The sequence below is a fragment of the Triplophysa rosa genome, linkage group LG4, assembly GCF_024868665.1.
Source record: "Triplophysa rosa linkage group LG4, Trosa_1v2, whole genome shotgun sequence".
Classification (NCBI taxonomy): domain Eukaryota; kingdom Metazoa; phylum Chordata; class Actinopteri; order Cypriniformes; family Nemacheilidae; genus Triplophysa; species Triplophysa rosa.
This window is the reverse complement of record NC_079893.1, coordinates 16,714,067-16,729,010: the sequence shown is the minus strand read 5'-3', so window position 1 is coordinate 16,729,010 and position 14,944 is coordinate 16,714,067. Positions and strand designations below refer to the sequence as shown.

Here is a 14,944-nt window from a genome sequence, read left to right as displayed (position 1 = left end):
GGAGTTTAGAAAGTAGGGCTTAAAGATAAGATTGATCGTATTTTTATTGTCATTGGTATATGAACTGTTATTTAAGTATGGGCACCGAAACGTGCTTTTAAATGAGCGTGGGCTCGCTCTTTCTGGCAGCTCCTCTATCGAACACGCACGGGCAGACGCACACACACACACACACAGCACACACACACACACACACACACACACCCAACGCACAGCACACCCACCGACTTGCGCACACACACACACACACACACACGTTAAAAAGTTCCTTAAAAAAGTGGGGGGGGTTGGTTACTTTGGGGGGACACTAAAGCCCAATTTATGGTTCTGCAGAGCCGCGTACCCTACGCCATAGCCTGACGCGCACCTCTCCAAAAATGTAACAATGCGTCAACTCAACGCGGACCGCAAGCGCTGTGATTGGTCTGTTTGAACCCCTCCCTCAGGTAAAAAAAACTCAGCGACAGCATCATGTTTACTCAAACGCATTTCCGAATGAATTATCTAAGTAAATTATTTGTGCTTCTGTATTTAACATCTCAAGCTGCAACAAAAGTGACCGTTTACTTGCCACTACCACTGCTAATGCTTCTCAAACGAGCTCATTTTTCTTCGCTCTTGTCTTGGTTACACAAGTAACACGCGCGTGGACACTGACGCCTAGTGAAAAACCAGATGTAACATCAGCTGTACATTTGTATCTTTATTTGAATAAGGCAAACACAATTTTACAGTATTTAAGTATGGCAAAATTATTATTTTAAATGATTTAATTAAATGTGCCATGGAATGGAAAACCTTATTTACCTGCATGAGCACTGCAGGTTAGAGAGAAAGCGCCAGACTAGAGCGAATCACGAAACTTCAGACTGAAAAAAGGTCAAAAGAGTATTTGATTTGTTACTTTGTTATGGGTGCATTAATTCACATGTTTTTTCATCATAACTCCCAACTTACAGAGCGCCGAGTTAACCACGCCTTATTTACATTCTGCAGAATAGAAAAATCTCTTACAGTTGACATTTTATTCCAAGGTAACGGCATATTCCATCATTCCGCCCAGCCCTAATACTTACGATTAAATCACTGAAAAAGACACATCGCCTCTCAGCGAATCACTGTGGGCATAGTTAGTAAGCTTGCTGACATCATCCACAGCAAAAGGTTAAAGAGTAAGTAGCATGAGATAATGAAAATTACATTTCATGCAGTGTGTTATGTTGTCGTGTTTGAAAGTAAGCTGTCTTCCAAGTTGTAAGTCCGAAGGTGAATAAATAACAAAGTTATTGGCTTGTAAAAATGGGAGTCGACTTTGAATCATGCAAACAAGACATGAGCTAGTCCCCTTGCTACGTTTTGCTGGGACTGCCACGAAAACTGCGCAGTTTTAAAGTCACACGTGTCTCCGTGCTGCACGAGGTTCACAGTTTGAAAGTCACACGTGTCTCTCCGTGCAGCGCGAGGTACGCAGTTTTAAAGTCAGACGTGTCTCTCCGTGGATGCGTCTCCGTGCAGCACAAGTTGCGCAGTTTTAAAGTCAGACGTGTCTCTCGGTGCATGCGTCTCTCCGTGCAGCGCGAGGTGCGCGGTTTTAAAGTCCGACGTGTTCTGCATGCATCTCTTCAAGCTGCGCAGTTTTAAAGTTTAAAGGGGACAGGTGTTTTAAATGACAAAATTAAAGATTATATTAGTAAAACCCAATTTGTGGCGTTTGCACTTTGCAAAGTACATATTAGGCTAAATACCCTGATTTGGTGGTTTATTTAGTTCAGAGGTGGGTAACGAATTACATTTACTTGAGTACTGTACCTAAGTAGACTTTTTGAGTATTTGTACTTAAGTATTACTTTTTCTGTTTACTTTTTACTGTACTTAACTACATTTGAATGACAAATATCTCACTTTTCATGGCACAAAAAAAAATGTTTCCTTGGCCGACCCTCCCCTCGCTCCCACGTTTGGGAGAGACTATTGTCAGTTGCTTCTAATATGACACACATGAATCAACTCACCAGGCGTGTTAATTATGGAGACATTCACAACATTTTGGGAGAAGGCTAATGAGTTCAGTTGTGTATACTTTTCCCATATCTGATTTACTTATTATAAGCAAAAGATGTAATTACATTTTATCCGATTAATCGAAAAAATAACCGTTCAACTAATCGATTATCAAAATAATCGTTAGTTGCAGCCCTACAATGGTTACAATTCATTTTTCAAACGATACCAAAGGAGTATAACCCCAGGGTTTTACTGTGCGCGCGTCATTTTACCGAAGATTGCTTCAATAATCTTGGCGCGTTCACTGCAGGATATGTGAAACGACTATCCTTGAAAGAGGGGGCAATACCAAACTTATTTGGACCTGTTAGCTCCACCGAATCACAACCTGTAAGTGTGACTATTTATTTTTGTCCTAACTTCAAGAAATATTTGTGTACCATATGTCTGTTTAGCTAATGCATATAACGCTATCATTAGCACATACCGTTATTTCTGGGGTATTACAGTTTGTTTATCTTGCTATTAACTCGGCTAATTTAATTGTTCAATCTATTAACTCTCAAAGTATTTATTTCAAAAACTGAGTCGAGTACTATCTGTATTGTAATAACATCTGAAGATACGAACACCGTACACTGTATGCCGTGTCAACTAGTCCAAGACACACGATGAACGCGTTTGACCAATCACAACAGCCTACACCATCTGACCAATCACATGACACTAGGCTAGCGGATAGGAGGGGACTAGACGGATGAATCGCGGAAGGAAGCATTTGAGAGTCAGACAAGAAGTATGGTAAGAATAACTGCCTATTATTACGACATAATAGTGTTTTACACCTTGTATGTACATAAACTTGTTGTTGGACACTCCATAAACCAAAGTAGGACCTTCAGAATCATATGCTACTTACTCTTTAAGCCTTTTTGCCTTAATCAACAAACAGGTCAAGTGGCTTGCCTCGTTTTGCAGCATGTAGACAACAGAATAGGACATCAGTAAACAACAACTCTCTCTCTCTTTCTCTCAACAGGAATTGTTCTGGCTTGTGTAGAAACTAGTAACTTTGTAGTAGCACCTATTGTATTGTTGCTCCTGTATGAAATATCGCTTTATTGCTCCCTGCACTCTCTGTAAGTCGCTTTGGATAAAGGCGTTTGCTAAATGACTAAATGTAAAATGTTAATGTAAACTGTGCATTCATCATCACATGATGCAAAAGGGGATTTCTATGAGGAGCCATTTAGGCCTTAAATTAATTATTGAAATGACTCTTACAAACACTAGTGAAATAAAAATATATCTCGAGCTTAGTGAAATTCATTCATACATATTAGCTAAATACCTCTTACAAACACTAGTGAAATAAAAACATTGACCTACCTTAGTGAAATTTATTCATATGTATTAATGAAATACATCTTACAAACACTAGCAAAAATCATTCACATGTATTACTTGAAAAGTATTTTACAAACACCAGTGAAAACCATTCATGTGTTATTAAATAGCCTTTTACAAACACTAGTGCACTACTGAGGCAACATACTTCAGGTATAGTTGATGAAAGATTTCAGTGTAGTTGATGAGATCTTATTTCACTTGAGCAGGAAGCTGCACCCGCACTTCCGTTTAGTTTGATTTGAGCCCAGGCAAACCTTTGTAAAACATCTGTTATTGTGTCGCAAAATGTAGTTTTAAGAGTTCGTTAGAGCACAATATGGTTGTTTAAACGTACAATCTGAGGTCGAATTATAAAGGTGCAACTGTTTAAAAATGTGCTCTGTCGTTTTCAGAGGTGCAAGGTTCGTCAGTGGCCACGAGTCACGGCCCGCTGAGAACAGTAATATCTGGCAGCACATGTAACTTGTTGTTTCTGGTTCTCAAATGCTGACAGGTACGGATATCATTAAACACCATACAACTATAGGCTATACAAACTATACGCAAAGCCTTGCCATCACATCCAGGAAATAAGTCAGTGAATTTTAGTAAATCAGAGGCTTCCCGTGCGAATGTGTCACATGAAATACAGATGTGGGGAGGTAATTTATATCACACGAGAACTCGAGATAATACTAATACCGTGCGAAAACTGCGAATGGTGCTAATGTGTAACCTAACGTTATGTTTTTAACCAAATTCATAGAGGGCTCCAACAAAGTTTACCATGTAAACTGCTATTCAATCAAAGCAGTGGGAATTTACTTCAAGTCCTCAATGCGGCACACCCATTAAAACCGAGCGTTTCAAAACCCGGGTAGAAAATAGCCTATTACATATTGATTTTGATGTTTTTGAACGTAAAAACCACGCAAACGTCATAAGTAGACCTCATACAACAGTATAAAACAATAAACAAAGCCAGTTCATGAGACCTTTAAATGCTGTATTATTTGATAATACTTTCTTGTAGCTCAACTGTTATAGAGTATAGTGCTAGCAATGCCAAGGTCACACTTTATTTAGAACAACAACATACCACTTTGGTGGAGGAGGTGCAACACCTTGCTGAAAACTCCCTTGTGTGATTCTCCATCAGGATGAGTAATGAGAACATCCACATCTCCACATGTGCTTTTCCCTCTGCGATAAGAACCACAAGTAACAACCACCAGCTGTGTGTCCACATTGTGGGCTGCCTCCTTCACCTTTAAAGAACACGAAACATTCATAACTTGACATAAGGAAATTCCCAGGAGTAATATGCCCTTATTTTGATTTGGAAAGAAAACCAAAGAGACTATAGAAGATAAATCAAAATCACATTTGGAAAGACTGAAAGTCGTACTATGAGGACCTGACAAAAAAGTGCTCAGTGGTCCATGCCTTATTTTTGCCAGCAGTTTGGAACTGAACTGCTCAAGGCAAAATAAGTTACCTACATATGCTCTACATATCATTCTGTGTCAAGTGAAGAAAGCACATGCTGGACTCATCTTATTCCTTTTTTATAAATTAGATCTTAAGAGAAAAACAGTGGGATCCAAGTGTAGCACGCAAACAACTGGCTTGGGCCCAAGACTCCATAAGGAAGCATGTTTTCAAAAGTTCCCACTCTCCTAGGGAAGGACAAACTAACAAACAATCTCTGTTTTGTCCATAAGGTAACTGAAATAGACTGTCAACACAAACTTTTTTTCATTTAGTTTTTCATAACTAGTGTTGTAGAAGGTTATTTTTTACTGCTTTCTATTTACCACAGTAAAAATATAAATTTCAACACTATGTATATTGGTATTTTGGTAAATATTATATATACACATTTTATGTATATTTTGATGTACAAAAAAGTTATAAGTATAGTGTTGGTTATGGCTTTGTTACCAAGTTATTAAAAATATAGCCTCTACAAACCTTTCTTTCAATGGCAGCTGCTTCACTTCTCGGCATGCGTTCAAGGAGATCATCATAGTGTTTTAGTCCAATCCTTAGAGTGTTATTCAAAACTGCTTTGGTACTAATGTCCTCCAATGTGCGAAATCCCTTAAATAGTTACAAAAATAGTATTATTGATGAAGCAATTGCTGGAAAAAACTAAACTAGAAAAATAATGATAGTTTGCTGCACACAGGTTTCCAAAACACTTCACCTTTCATTGTTGGGAAAACTGACAGTCCTAACCCCTCTCAGGGGGTTAAGATAGATATGTTTCAATGACAATCCCACTGACAATTAATTCACCCAAAAATGAAAAGTATGTCATAAATTACTCAATCTCAAGTTGTTCCAAACCTGTATACATTTCTTTGTTCTGTTGAACACAAAAAAGATATTTGGAAGAATGTTAGGTCCAATCCCATTTCTACCCCTCACCTTGTCTCGATTCTCTTTTAAGCCGAGCTGACACTACGGGACTGTGAGACTACTTGAATTGCTAAGGCGCTTACACAACAAGGTTTCTCGTCATCCTTCATCTTCTTGTTGTAGCAGCACTCACACTACAAAACAAAACGCAGACAAAGTGCACTAACAACAAGACCTTGGTCGAGGAGCAGCGAAAACACTTCCCACATTGCACCATTCTAGTTTGATGGTGGATGGCAAACAAATTGTTAGTGCGTTTACGCCATCCACTGGAATGGAGCGTGAAACATTGAAGTGTTATTAAAGGGTTTTCCATATTCTATTACACAGACTTGTTGCTTTAGGATAGTTTAAAATAGCTTTATGTCTGTTATACCTGCCATTTAAAACGCTCTGTAATGTTAAAGGGGTCCTATGGCGCGAACACGTGTTTTTCTGTGTCTTTGGTGTGTTATAAGATGCCCATGCATGTATTAGACGCGTAAAATTGCAAAAATTAAAGTGTCTGAACAAAAGATGCATTCTATCTAAAAGCGAATGCTCACCCAGACCTGCCTGAAACGCCTCGTGTAACCACACCCCCACAAATCCACGTCAGTTCTTGGTATGAGTTGACTAAGACCGCCCAAATGTAAAAGTCGTACTGTCAGTACAATCGCTTTTGAACCTGATGTTCCAAATACGGAAAGAGGCGTTACATTTCCGTCACACGCTTGCAGTATTCGACCAATCACTACACACTGGTTAACTGGCCAATAATAGCACACTTCGCTTTTCAGAGCGATGAGCTTTATTAAAAATCTGCACGTTTCAGAGAAGCGGGGCAAAGAGGAGATACAAACATGCACTGTATGTGGAAAATACAGCGTTTTTTAACCTTAAATCGTGTTTACACATTGCATTACATCTAAAACAAATGATAATATTTGTTTTAGCTGTGCCATATGACTCCTTTAATGAATACATGCCAGCAGTTTTGACGTAAAAATTTGACGTAAAACTTCTGCGCTGTGATTGGCTGGATTAGTGCCACAGTGTCACACACAACGAGATCACTTGGCGATAATATCAAGCAGGTTTGAATATATCGTAGCATACGGGATAGCTCGAGTCATGTTGCTGACCTGCTTGGAAATTTGTCCGAGATAGCAAAATCCAGCCTACAATCACGTAGTTTGAGCTTGCCATTAGTTGGAGGGGTAGAGGTAAGGACCTTATAACCATTCAAACAAAGATTTTTCGTGACCTCACTTCAAACAAAGGGGTATGAAATTTTCCAACATGGCTGCTCACACGAGTATAATGCAAGTCTTTATTTTGGCATTAATAAGGGATTAAACAACAAATACTCATTTTGTTTGTGTTAAATTTAACATTGTGTTCAGTTTCTTGTCTTGAATACTTGAAATGTTTATATGCATATGCAACATACAACTGCAAAAAGTAATTGTTGCAGGGCCGTCTCTGGAATGCAATCGTGAACAGACTGTTGTTTAGTCTGTTTGTGAACGCATTTCGTGGGTCTGTAGTGGTGTCTCATTTCTCAGGGAAATGTTTTTAGCCCTTACCACTCTGTTTCAAGCAGCAAGGGGAAGAGGCGAGGGGTAGACGAAGAGGTATTGAATAGAATTGGGCTTTAGCAACTGATATTTCTGGGGCACCATTGACTACAATTAAAATGGTTGTCAAATGTGTCAGGGTAGGAGAAGGCAGAACCCAGGTGCAGACAGCAGATAACAGGACTCAAAGTCCAAAAAAACCCACGATGGGGCAAACATGAAAACAGAAAATATTCCAAACTTCACACAAAAAACCTTCCACGAGTGGGCAAAACATGAAAGACCAAAAAACTTGAACAATAAATCCCTTCAGGAATTTGGCAAAACAGGAACAAAGACACGGGGTAACAAACAGTATGTTTTGCCCCATCTTGATACAAGAATGAACCAGCACAGGACAGCACACTTAAATTAAATAGGAGAACAAACAAGGGATAATGACAATAGGGAGGTGTGGGGAATGAAACACTGGTGGGAAGCTAGACAAGGAAGCGAGGGAGGCGGAGTCAAGACGTGACAAGAGAGCACATGGCACATCACAACCAACAAGATGACTGAAAGAGACAGGATCGTGAAACAAAGGTGCCCCAGAACTGTTTGTTGTCCTAAATTCTTCAAAATATTTTCTTTTAAACAGTTAAACAGAACAAATACACACACACACAATAATTCCTTCTACTATGGAGGTCAACAGTGCCCCAGAAATCTTATTTGCTAACATTCTTCCAAATATCTATCTTTGTGTTCAACCAAACAAATAAATTTAAACTGGTTTGGAACAATATAATGGCGAGTAATTCATGACGGAATTTAAATATTTTGTGGTGAACTAGGTTTTATGAATATAACAATGTTAAAAACCCACAGAGAACTATTTATACTATTGCTAATGTACATCTTAGATATAAATTGACACACTAAGGCTACGTTCATACAGCACCAGAATTCGGTTGTCAGTCCTGTATTTGAGTTCTTAATACGGTTGTGTTCACACGCAGTTCTGTTATTTACGAGTCTGACAACCGTATTCTATAACCAAACTCACACCTTTAAATTTTCGGGACTCACAACCGCATTTGCGGAGAAGCCCTGCTGTGTGAACGGAATCGTACTGGACAATTAGCCCAGCGTTCCATTCCGAAGTGATCATCCCTATGCCCTACTCCCTTCGAAGAGTAAATCTCTTTATGTGTAAACTCTAGAGAGAAAAACGCAATTGTATCTCCTATTTTGTCCGTTTAAATTTCACTTGGCAAAAGGAGCGATAAAAACAACATTTTCTATTTATTTGGAGTGACGTTTTGTATGGTGTCCCCTTTTCGGAAGGGCCCTTCGGAGGGCGATATATCCCATTTGGAACGCACCACTTGTCTGTCACGTCATGTGACGTATTTGCGTGCAGAAGTTTCACGCCGTTAATGACTGGTTGTAGTGAGGGAGTCAGTGCAGAACTCAATGTTGTGGACTGTTGATCTTCTAACGCCGAACAGGTGCGCGTCCCTAGACGCCAAAGGGGGATTGCGACTATTTTCTGCACACATATTGCTCGTCGCATCTGGGTGTTGCTGCATTTCGAAATGTGAGCTCTAGCAATTCACAGAGACGATAGGAATTGTGCGTCATGCATACATTTTCAATCCAGTCACTCTCCTCCACCGGAGTTGCTCCCACCAGTTCTGCGGTCTGTGAGCAACCCACATTGTGCGCTCAGCCGTTAGTGCTGTGTTTAAAAACAAAAGGGTTTAAAGTAGTCTATTAGTAGACTATTAAAAATAGTCTCAGCCGCCGTCCGTGTCTGTTTATTACCTCTTTGCAAATAAAATCGTGCCTAGTTTTGCTATACAGCACTAAATCCATTGCGATAATGTCTGTAGTATGCACCATCTTTCATGTGTACGTCCGTCACTATGGTTACAAGCGTCGCGTGCGAATACCATACAGGCTTGAGTTCGGTTTCTCGTTCAAACAGACAGTATACAAGCTGCAACTTTAAACCGGTGTGTTAACAGGACATTTCGAGACTCACGCCTGTAAGTAAATATGGTTGTCAATCCTAAAAAGTGACTGTATGAACGTACCTATACTTAGTCTCGCGTAGCCAGATCTGAAGGTCTGGGAACAAGGCCCGCCCAAGAGACCATATGACTGACAAGTAATGCAACCAATCACTATTCATTTTGATGGCTTCGTGCTGCTTCCAGGTTAAAGAAAATGTCTTCCAGAAATCATGTAAAATTCAACCAATCCGATGACGACTTCAAACATGCTGAAGTGTTTCCAGAAAAGTGTGCCTTATGCATCATCCTTTTGGTCGATTATTAAATGTAATAGTTAAATAGATTGTGTTCCGTGCCTGTCTAGCAAATGTGTGTTTATACCTAAAATAAAATAAATGTTTGTCTTTTCATAAGTTCTGTCACGTTTCATTAAGTTTAATGAGTTGGCTTGTGCGATTTTGGTTAAACGGCTTCCACGTGATTTCCACGTGGCTTCGTGCTGCTTCCAGGCGGACCATTAAAGAACGCGACATGCACGTCTTCCGGAAATCATGTAAAATTCAACCAATCAGATGACGACTTCGAACATGCTGAAGTGTTTCCAGAAAAGTGTGCCTTATGCATCATCCTTTTGGTCGATTATTAATACCCTGACCGATTATAAAATCTGGTTGCAGCACACACATAAGGAGAATCTTAATAGATTATCTTATTTACAGTCTTAGAAATGTCAGATATCTTTGTTTGAGCATGGTTGTCACATCACACATTACAAGATCATTTTAAGATCATTTTCACAAGAAAGCGAATGTAAATAATGTGATGAAATGGGGACATCTAGTGGTAGTATGGCTAGGGTTGGGCATTGTTTCAAATTTATCGATTCCGATTCCAAATTCGATTCTGCTTATCGATTCAGATTCCTAGTTTCGATTCCAAAGCGGTGAAAAAGCAATAAAAGTCAAGCAAGATCAAAAATATTTATTTTGTGCCATTAGTTACAGCTGAACACACAAAAAAGTGTCCTGTGTGAGATTTCTTTCGAAGCGAGGGAGAAGGGGGTCTCACGTGTAACATCATGTGCAGATGTTCTGTCGAATTGTCCTACCCTGGAATTGATTTTTTTGTTTTTAAAGGATCCAATTCCTTTCTTATGGATCCGATTCCAGAATTGGAATCGAATTTTGATTCCCAACCCTAAGTATGGCGTTATGTCAACTGGTGGTCATGCGGGGATGTTTTGTTTCTGGTAGCAGTTAAATAAAGTTGTGTGAGGAAGCATCAGTTTGTGTTCACAATATAAAATACAGAACACAATGGACAATGCAAAGCAACAACTTTAAGGACGCATTATAAAGGTATTCGTTATGTTTCCACATTTCAACTGGATATGATCTTTTCAATGATTCTCGGGATGGGGAAATCGGGGGAAAATCTGGCCGAGTATCCTGCAGTCTGAGCCAGGCTTAAGGGAACTCCATGATATTTGTGTTCAGTGGTGTAACTAGTTACTAAGTAATTAGTTACTGTAATTTAATTACTTTCCCCTTGAAAAGTAAGGGATTACTCTTATTTTTTTCTGTAATTTAATTACAGTTACTTCTGATGTAATTAAACTAAATACTTTGTGTAATATGTCTGTGCAATAGTGGAATTGACATCAAAATTCAAAGTCTAACTTTAAAATCCTTGCTTTAATGTATAATTCTCACATTTGTAATACTTTGGTCAGTTAATAAGAGTACTTTATGTAGTTTAATATTATTTGATTGAATTAATTAAATAAGCCCTTTCATGTCTATCCTTAAATCACTTAACTAATCAAGGTTGATGTAGGATATAGAAAGTAATTAGTAATAAGTAACTAAATACTTTTTGGAGAGAGTAATTTGTACAGTAATCTAATTGCACTATTGAATATGTAATTAGTAACTAGTAATTAATTACTTTTTCAGAGTAATTTACCCAACACTGTTTGTGTTGCAGTGTGGAAATTTTTAGGGAACTAACGTTTCAGTGCACTTGGAGGATTTTGCAAACGAGTCTTTAAAGAGACAGTTACTTGGATTTCCTAGAATTATCTTTACTGCAGTGTATAACATAGCTTTCCTTTAATGTTAACGATATGCAGCGTTGTCCATGATGAGTCCATGATGAACAAATATATTGCATCTCAAAATAAAGAGACTACTCTGAATCGCCATAACAAGGCGTTATTTTTTCAAAGCTCAGGCCTGTAATTTAATTTTATTACACATTTGCATAATCCCTGCCAAACACGAACACTCGGACCTGCCCACAAACACTGTGTGTTAATATCCTGTAGAGGAGATGCTGTGTTTTGTGCTGCAAAATCAAGCATTTAGTTGTTTTTATTTCCAAATATGAAGGATTATGATGTAAAGAGCCAGAGGATAAAAATATTTTCCCCATGATTGCACACCAGTATAATAAACCCTTTTTTTTAACCGTTATTTTACTGACTGTTGGATTTGCTAAACGCTTGTCCAGGAAAGTTGGGTCAGCATGACTTTATTTCAACATAAACATCTCTGAATCACAACTTGTAAGTGTGATTAATAAGACGTGTATATGTTCTATTGAATGTTGAAAATCACTCATTTTGTGTTATGGTTTACATTTAGTGCAGTTATTACTGTCCTACTGAAATAACGTTAGTTCTGATAATCCGATGAGAGCCCACTATTGTCTAACAATGTGTCAATTAACGTAGAGTGTCTGTTGTTTTCATTACTTGGATTCATAATAAAGGATGAGGATACATTTTGTTAATAAGCTGTAATGTTCCATTATTTAGTTATGTTAGCATTGAGACTAGCATACATAGGTTACCATATTGTTCTGTGTCCACTTACATAAGTGTAAAAACGTGTTGTTTAATGTAGAGTTTCTGTCGTTGTTTCTTGGCTAATGAATAGGCTAATAAGGGATGTGAACAGATTTGTATTGACAAACTGTATTGTTTCATCAGTCATGCAGTTACATTAGCACTCTTGGTTAACGCATTAACATGCCTTACTGTGCTGTGTTTACTGTTTAGCTGTGGGTCCGTTTGCTTACATATGTGTAATTATCTTTATAACACAAATCAATGCCATTTTTGTAACCTTAGGCCATGTTCACACTTGACTTCTTTTTTGAAGCTGCTAGCATCTGTTTTACATTATAAAAGTGTTTTTTTAAACGCCAGTGTCTTTTAGTTTTTAAATATGTGATGTGATTGTGGTTACTGCAAAGACGCTCTCTGTTTATAATTCAAATAGAATTCCGTTACGCTGTCTATGAAGCCTGTCTCTCTAAGCTGCCTTCGTGCACAAATGCTATCTTTGAACATTGCCGGCTGGTATTTGTAACCACAACGCTGCAAGCATTTTTTTTTTTACAAAAAAAGTGCCATTGTCAACTTTTTCTTGTCAAAAAAGAAGTCAAATGTGAACACGGCCTTACAATGTAAAAAGCAGAAATGTAGATGTGGGTCTATGCAGAAAGACCAATCACAACAGACTAGGCTGGCCGACCAATCTGAGCACAGCGGGCTCATGGAAGGGAGGGGTTTAGAGAAACTGAATCTGAACTGCTTGGAAGGAGCCGTTTAGAGATCTTTGAGAATTGATGTGATAATAAATGCATATATTTTAAGAAAATGACAGCGTTTCTTGAACTTGGATGCATTTAAACCTGTTGTTGTGGACTCAAATACAATATTAGGACACTTAAAAATATAACATAACGTGCACTTTAAATGAGACCCTTAAAATGGCAGAATCCCTGATCAGTGCCCTGACTACTTAACAAGGAAACTGATTGAGACACAATTTATGTATTCTATTTTCTACAATACAACAAATGCATATTTGAAGAAAATGAAAGCGTTTTTTGACCTTGGATGCATTTAAACCTGTTATTCCATACATGCGCAGTGTTGAGATTTAGATCTCAGTCATCGTACAGCATTAGTTTCGGTTCACCACACAAACAATCTTTGCCCTGGAGAAAGATATGTCTGTAAGTTTATTTACTATCTGTAAGCATTCCTATTATGTGTTGACATAATATTTATTCTAGGAAGTTAAACTGTGATCGATATAATATGATAATGAAAGAAAGTACTATCGCATCACATGTACAGCCATTTGAAGATTGCAGTGCACGCATTTATATGTAACTTTATACCAAAGGAATTAATCTTGTTTATTATTTGTCAGTTTTACAAAAAATGAGAAAGCATCACAGAAGTAAACATTCTGGAAATGATTAGCTGCTTCGTGTGTTTGTTTGCTTGTTATCTAGCTGTCTAACTTCTTCAGAGTGACAGAGTTGCGAGGACACCATAGTCCGAGTTAGTTTAGTGGCAGAGTGATACAAACAGTCAGTTGACATGGTAATCCTGGTGGAATATTGCATCGCTCTCAGCCAATCAGATTCGAGAACCAAAAAGAACTGTTGTATAATTATACATATCTTAATATTTTTCCTGCTTTCCTTTTCTTTCCCTATTTCTATATTAACTATTCTTCTTACAATATCTGTATTTATTGTCACTTTGTTTTACAAAATATTTTCTGTACAGCCGCTTTGCAACAATGCAAAGTTCTAAAAGGAAGATTTATAAGGAATGTGTAACCAAAATAAAAATGCAACTGCAAATGCACCATGTGAAAATGAACAATCTTACCTGCTGATACCACATCTGAGAAGTCTTTGCTCCTGCACCCCAGATATTAGTGAACAATTCAAGAACAGGTACTTCCTCCCCTAAATAGTCCAGTTTACGCAAGTGCCCACTTTCCATGATTTCCAAAATCTTCTCTGCCATGCGTTTACCAATGCCTGGAATCTTACATGCCTCCTGTGAACAGACTGAAAACACTGAGTCGAAGGTTTATGTGAATTAAAACAGATGGTAATGGTAATTTTGATGATTAAACTGCTATTACGTTATAATTAAATTAATATAAATTACGTGAATCTTGATATTCAAACTACTGTGCAACAGCAACAATGTTTTTATCACACAAAACATTGTGTCTTAAAATGAAATACAGTAAATGAAAATGAATGGTGGCAAAGACAATTAGTCACCAATTTTCTCCCGATACTTCATGTGAAAACAACACCATACAGGTTTGGAACAAAATAAAAGTGATGAAGGATTGTGTATTTTGAATTTACTTAGTACATTATGAGTGTGATTCTAATGCAATCAACTGTATTATTGTTTACCCAAATAGCCCATATAAATAGCACTTTACATGAGCATCAGATATCAAAGTACTACAGGGTCCAGGGCTCTAGACTAACCTTTTGCACTGGTTGCACTGGTGCGCCTAAGAAAAAAACCTTTTTCTTAGGTGCACCAGCACAAAAGTTAAGTGCACCCAAATTTTTGACCGCATCACATTTAACACGCAGTTTTACCAGTTCACTTTTTTTTAAATCGCTGTCCATATAGGCAAAATTGACAGAGCATTGCTTATGATTTTTGGACCGATCAGGCCTTAACTTAACATTATTCACAAAAAAGTTGTCAATCGTTCTTTTCATCTTCTC

At 38.0% G+C, this 14,944-nt stretch overlaps 1 protein-coding gene across 1 annotated transcript in view; it reads right to left on the bottom strand.

The window, feature by feature from the left end:
• Positions 1–14,944, bottom strand: part of poll (polymerase (DNA directed), lambda) — a 60,558-nt gene that overhangs the window by 22,799 nt on the left and 22,815 nt on the right. Inside the window, exons 6-8 of the mRNA XM_057330995.1 lie at positions 14,070–14,243; positions 5,368–5,496; positions 4,493–4,661 (exon numbers count right to left, since the gene is read on the bottom strand). Coding sequence (XP_057186978.1) covers positions 4,493–4,661; positions 5,368–5,496; positions 14,070–14,243 — 472 coding nt within the window. The remainder of the gene's footprint in view (positions 1–4,492; positions 4,662–5,367; positions 5,497–14,069; positions 14,244–14,944) is intronic.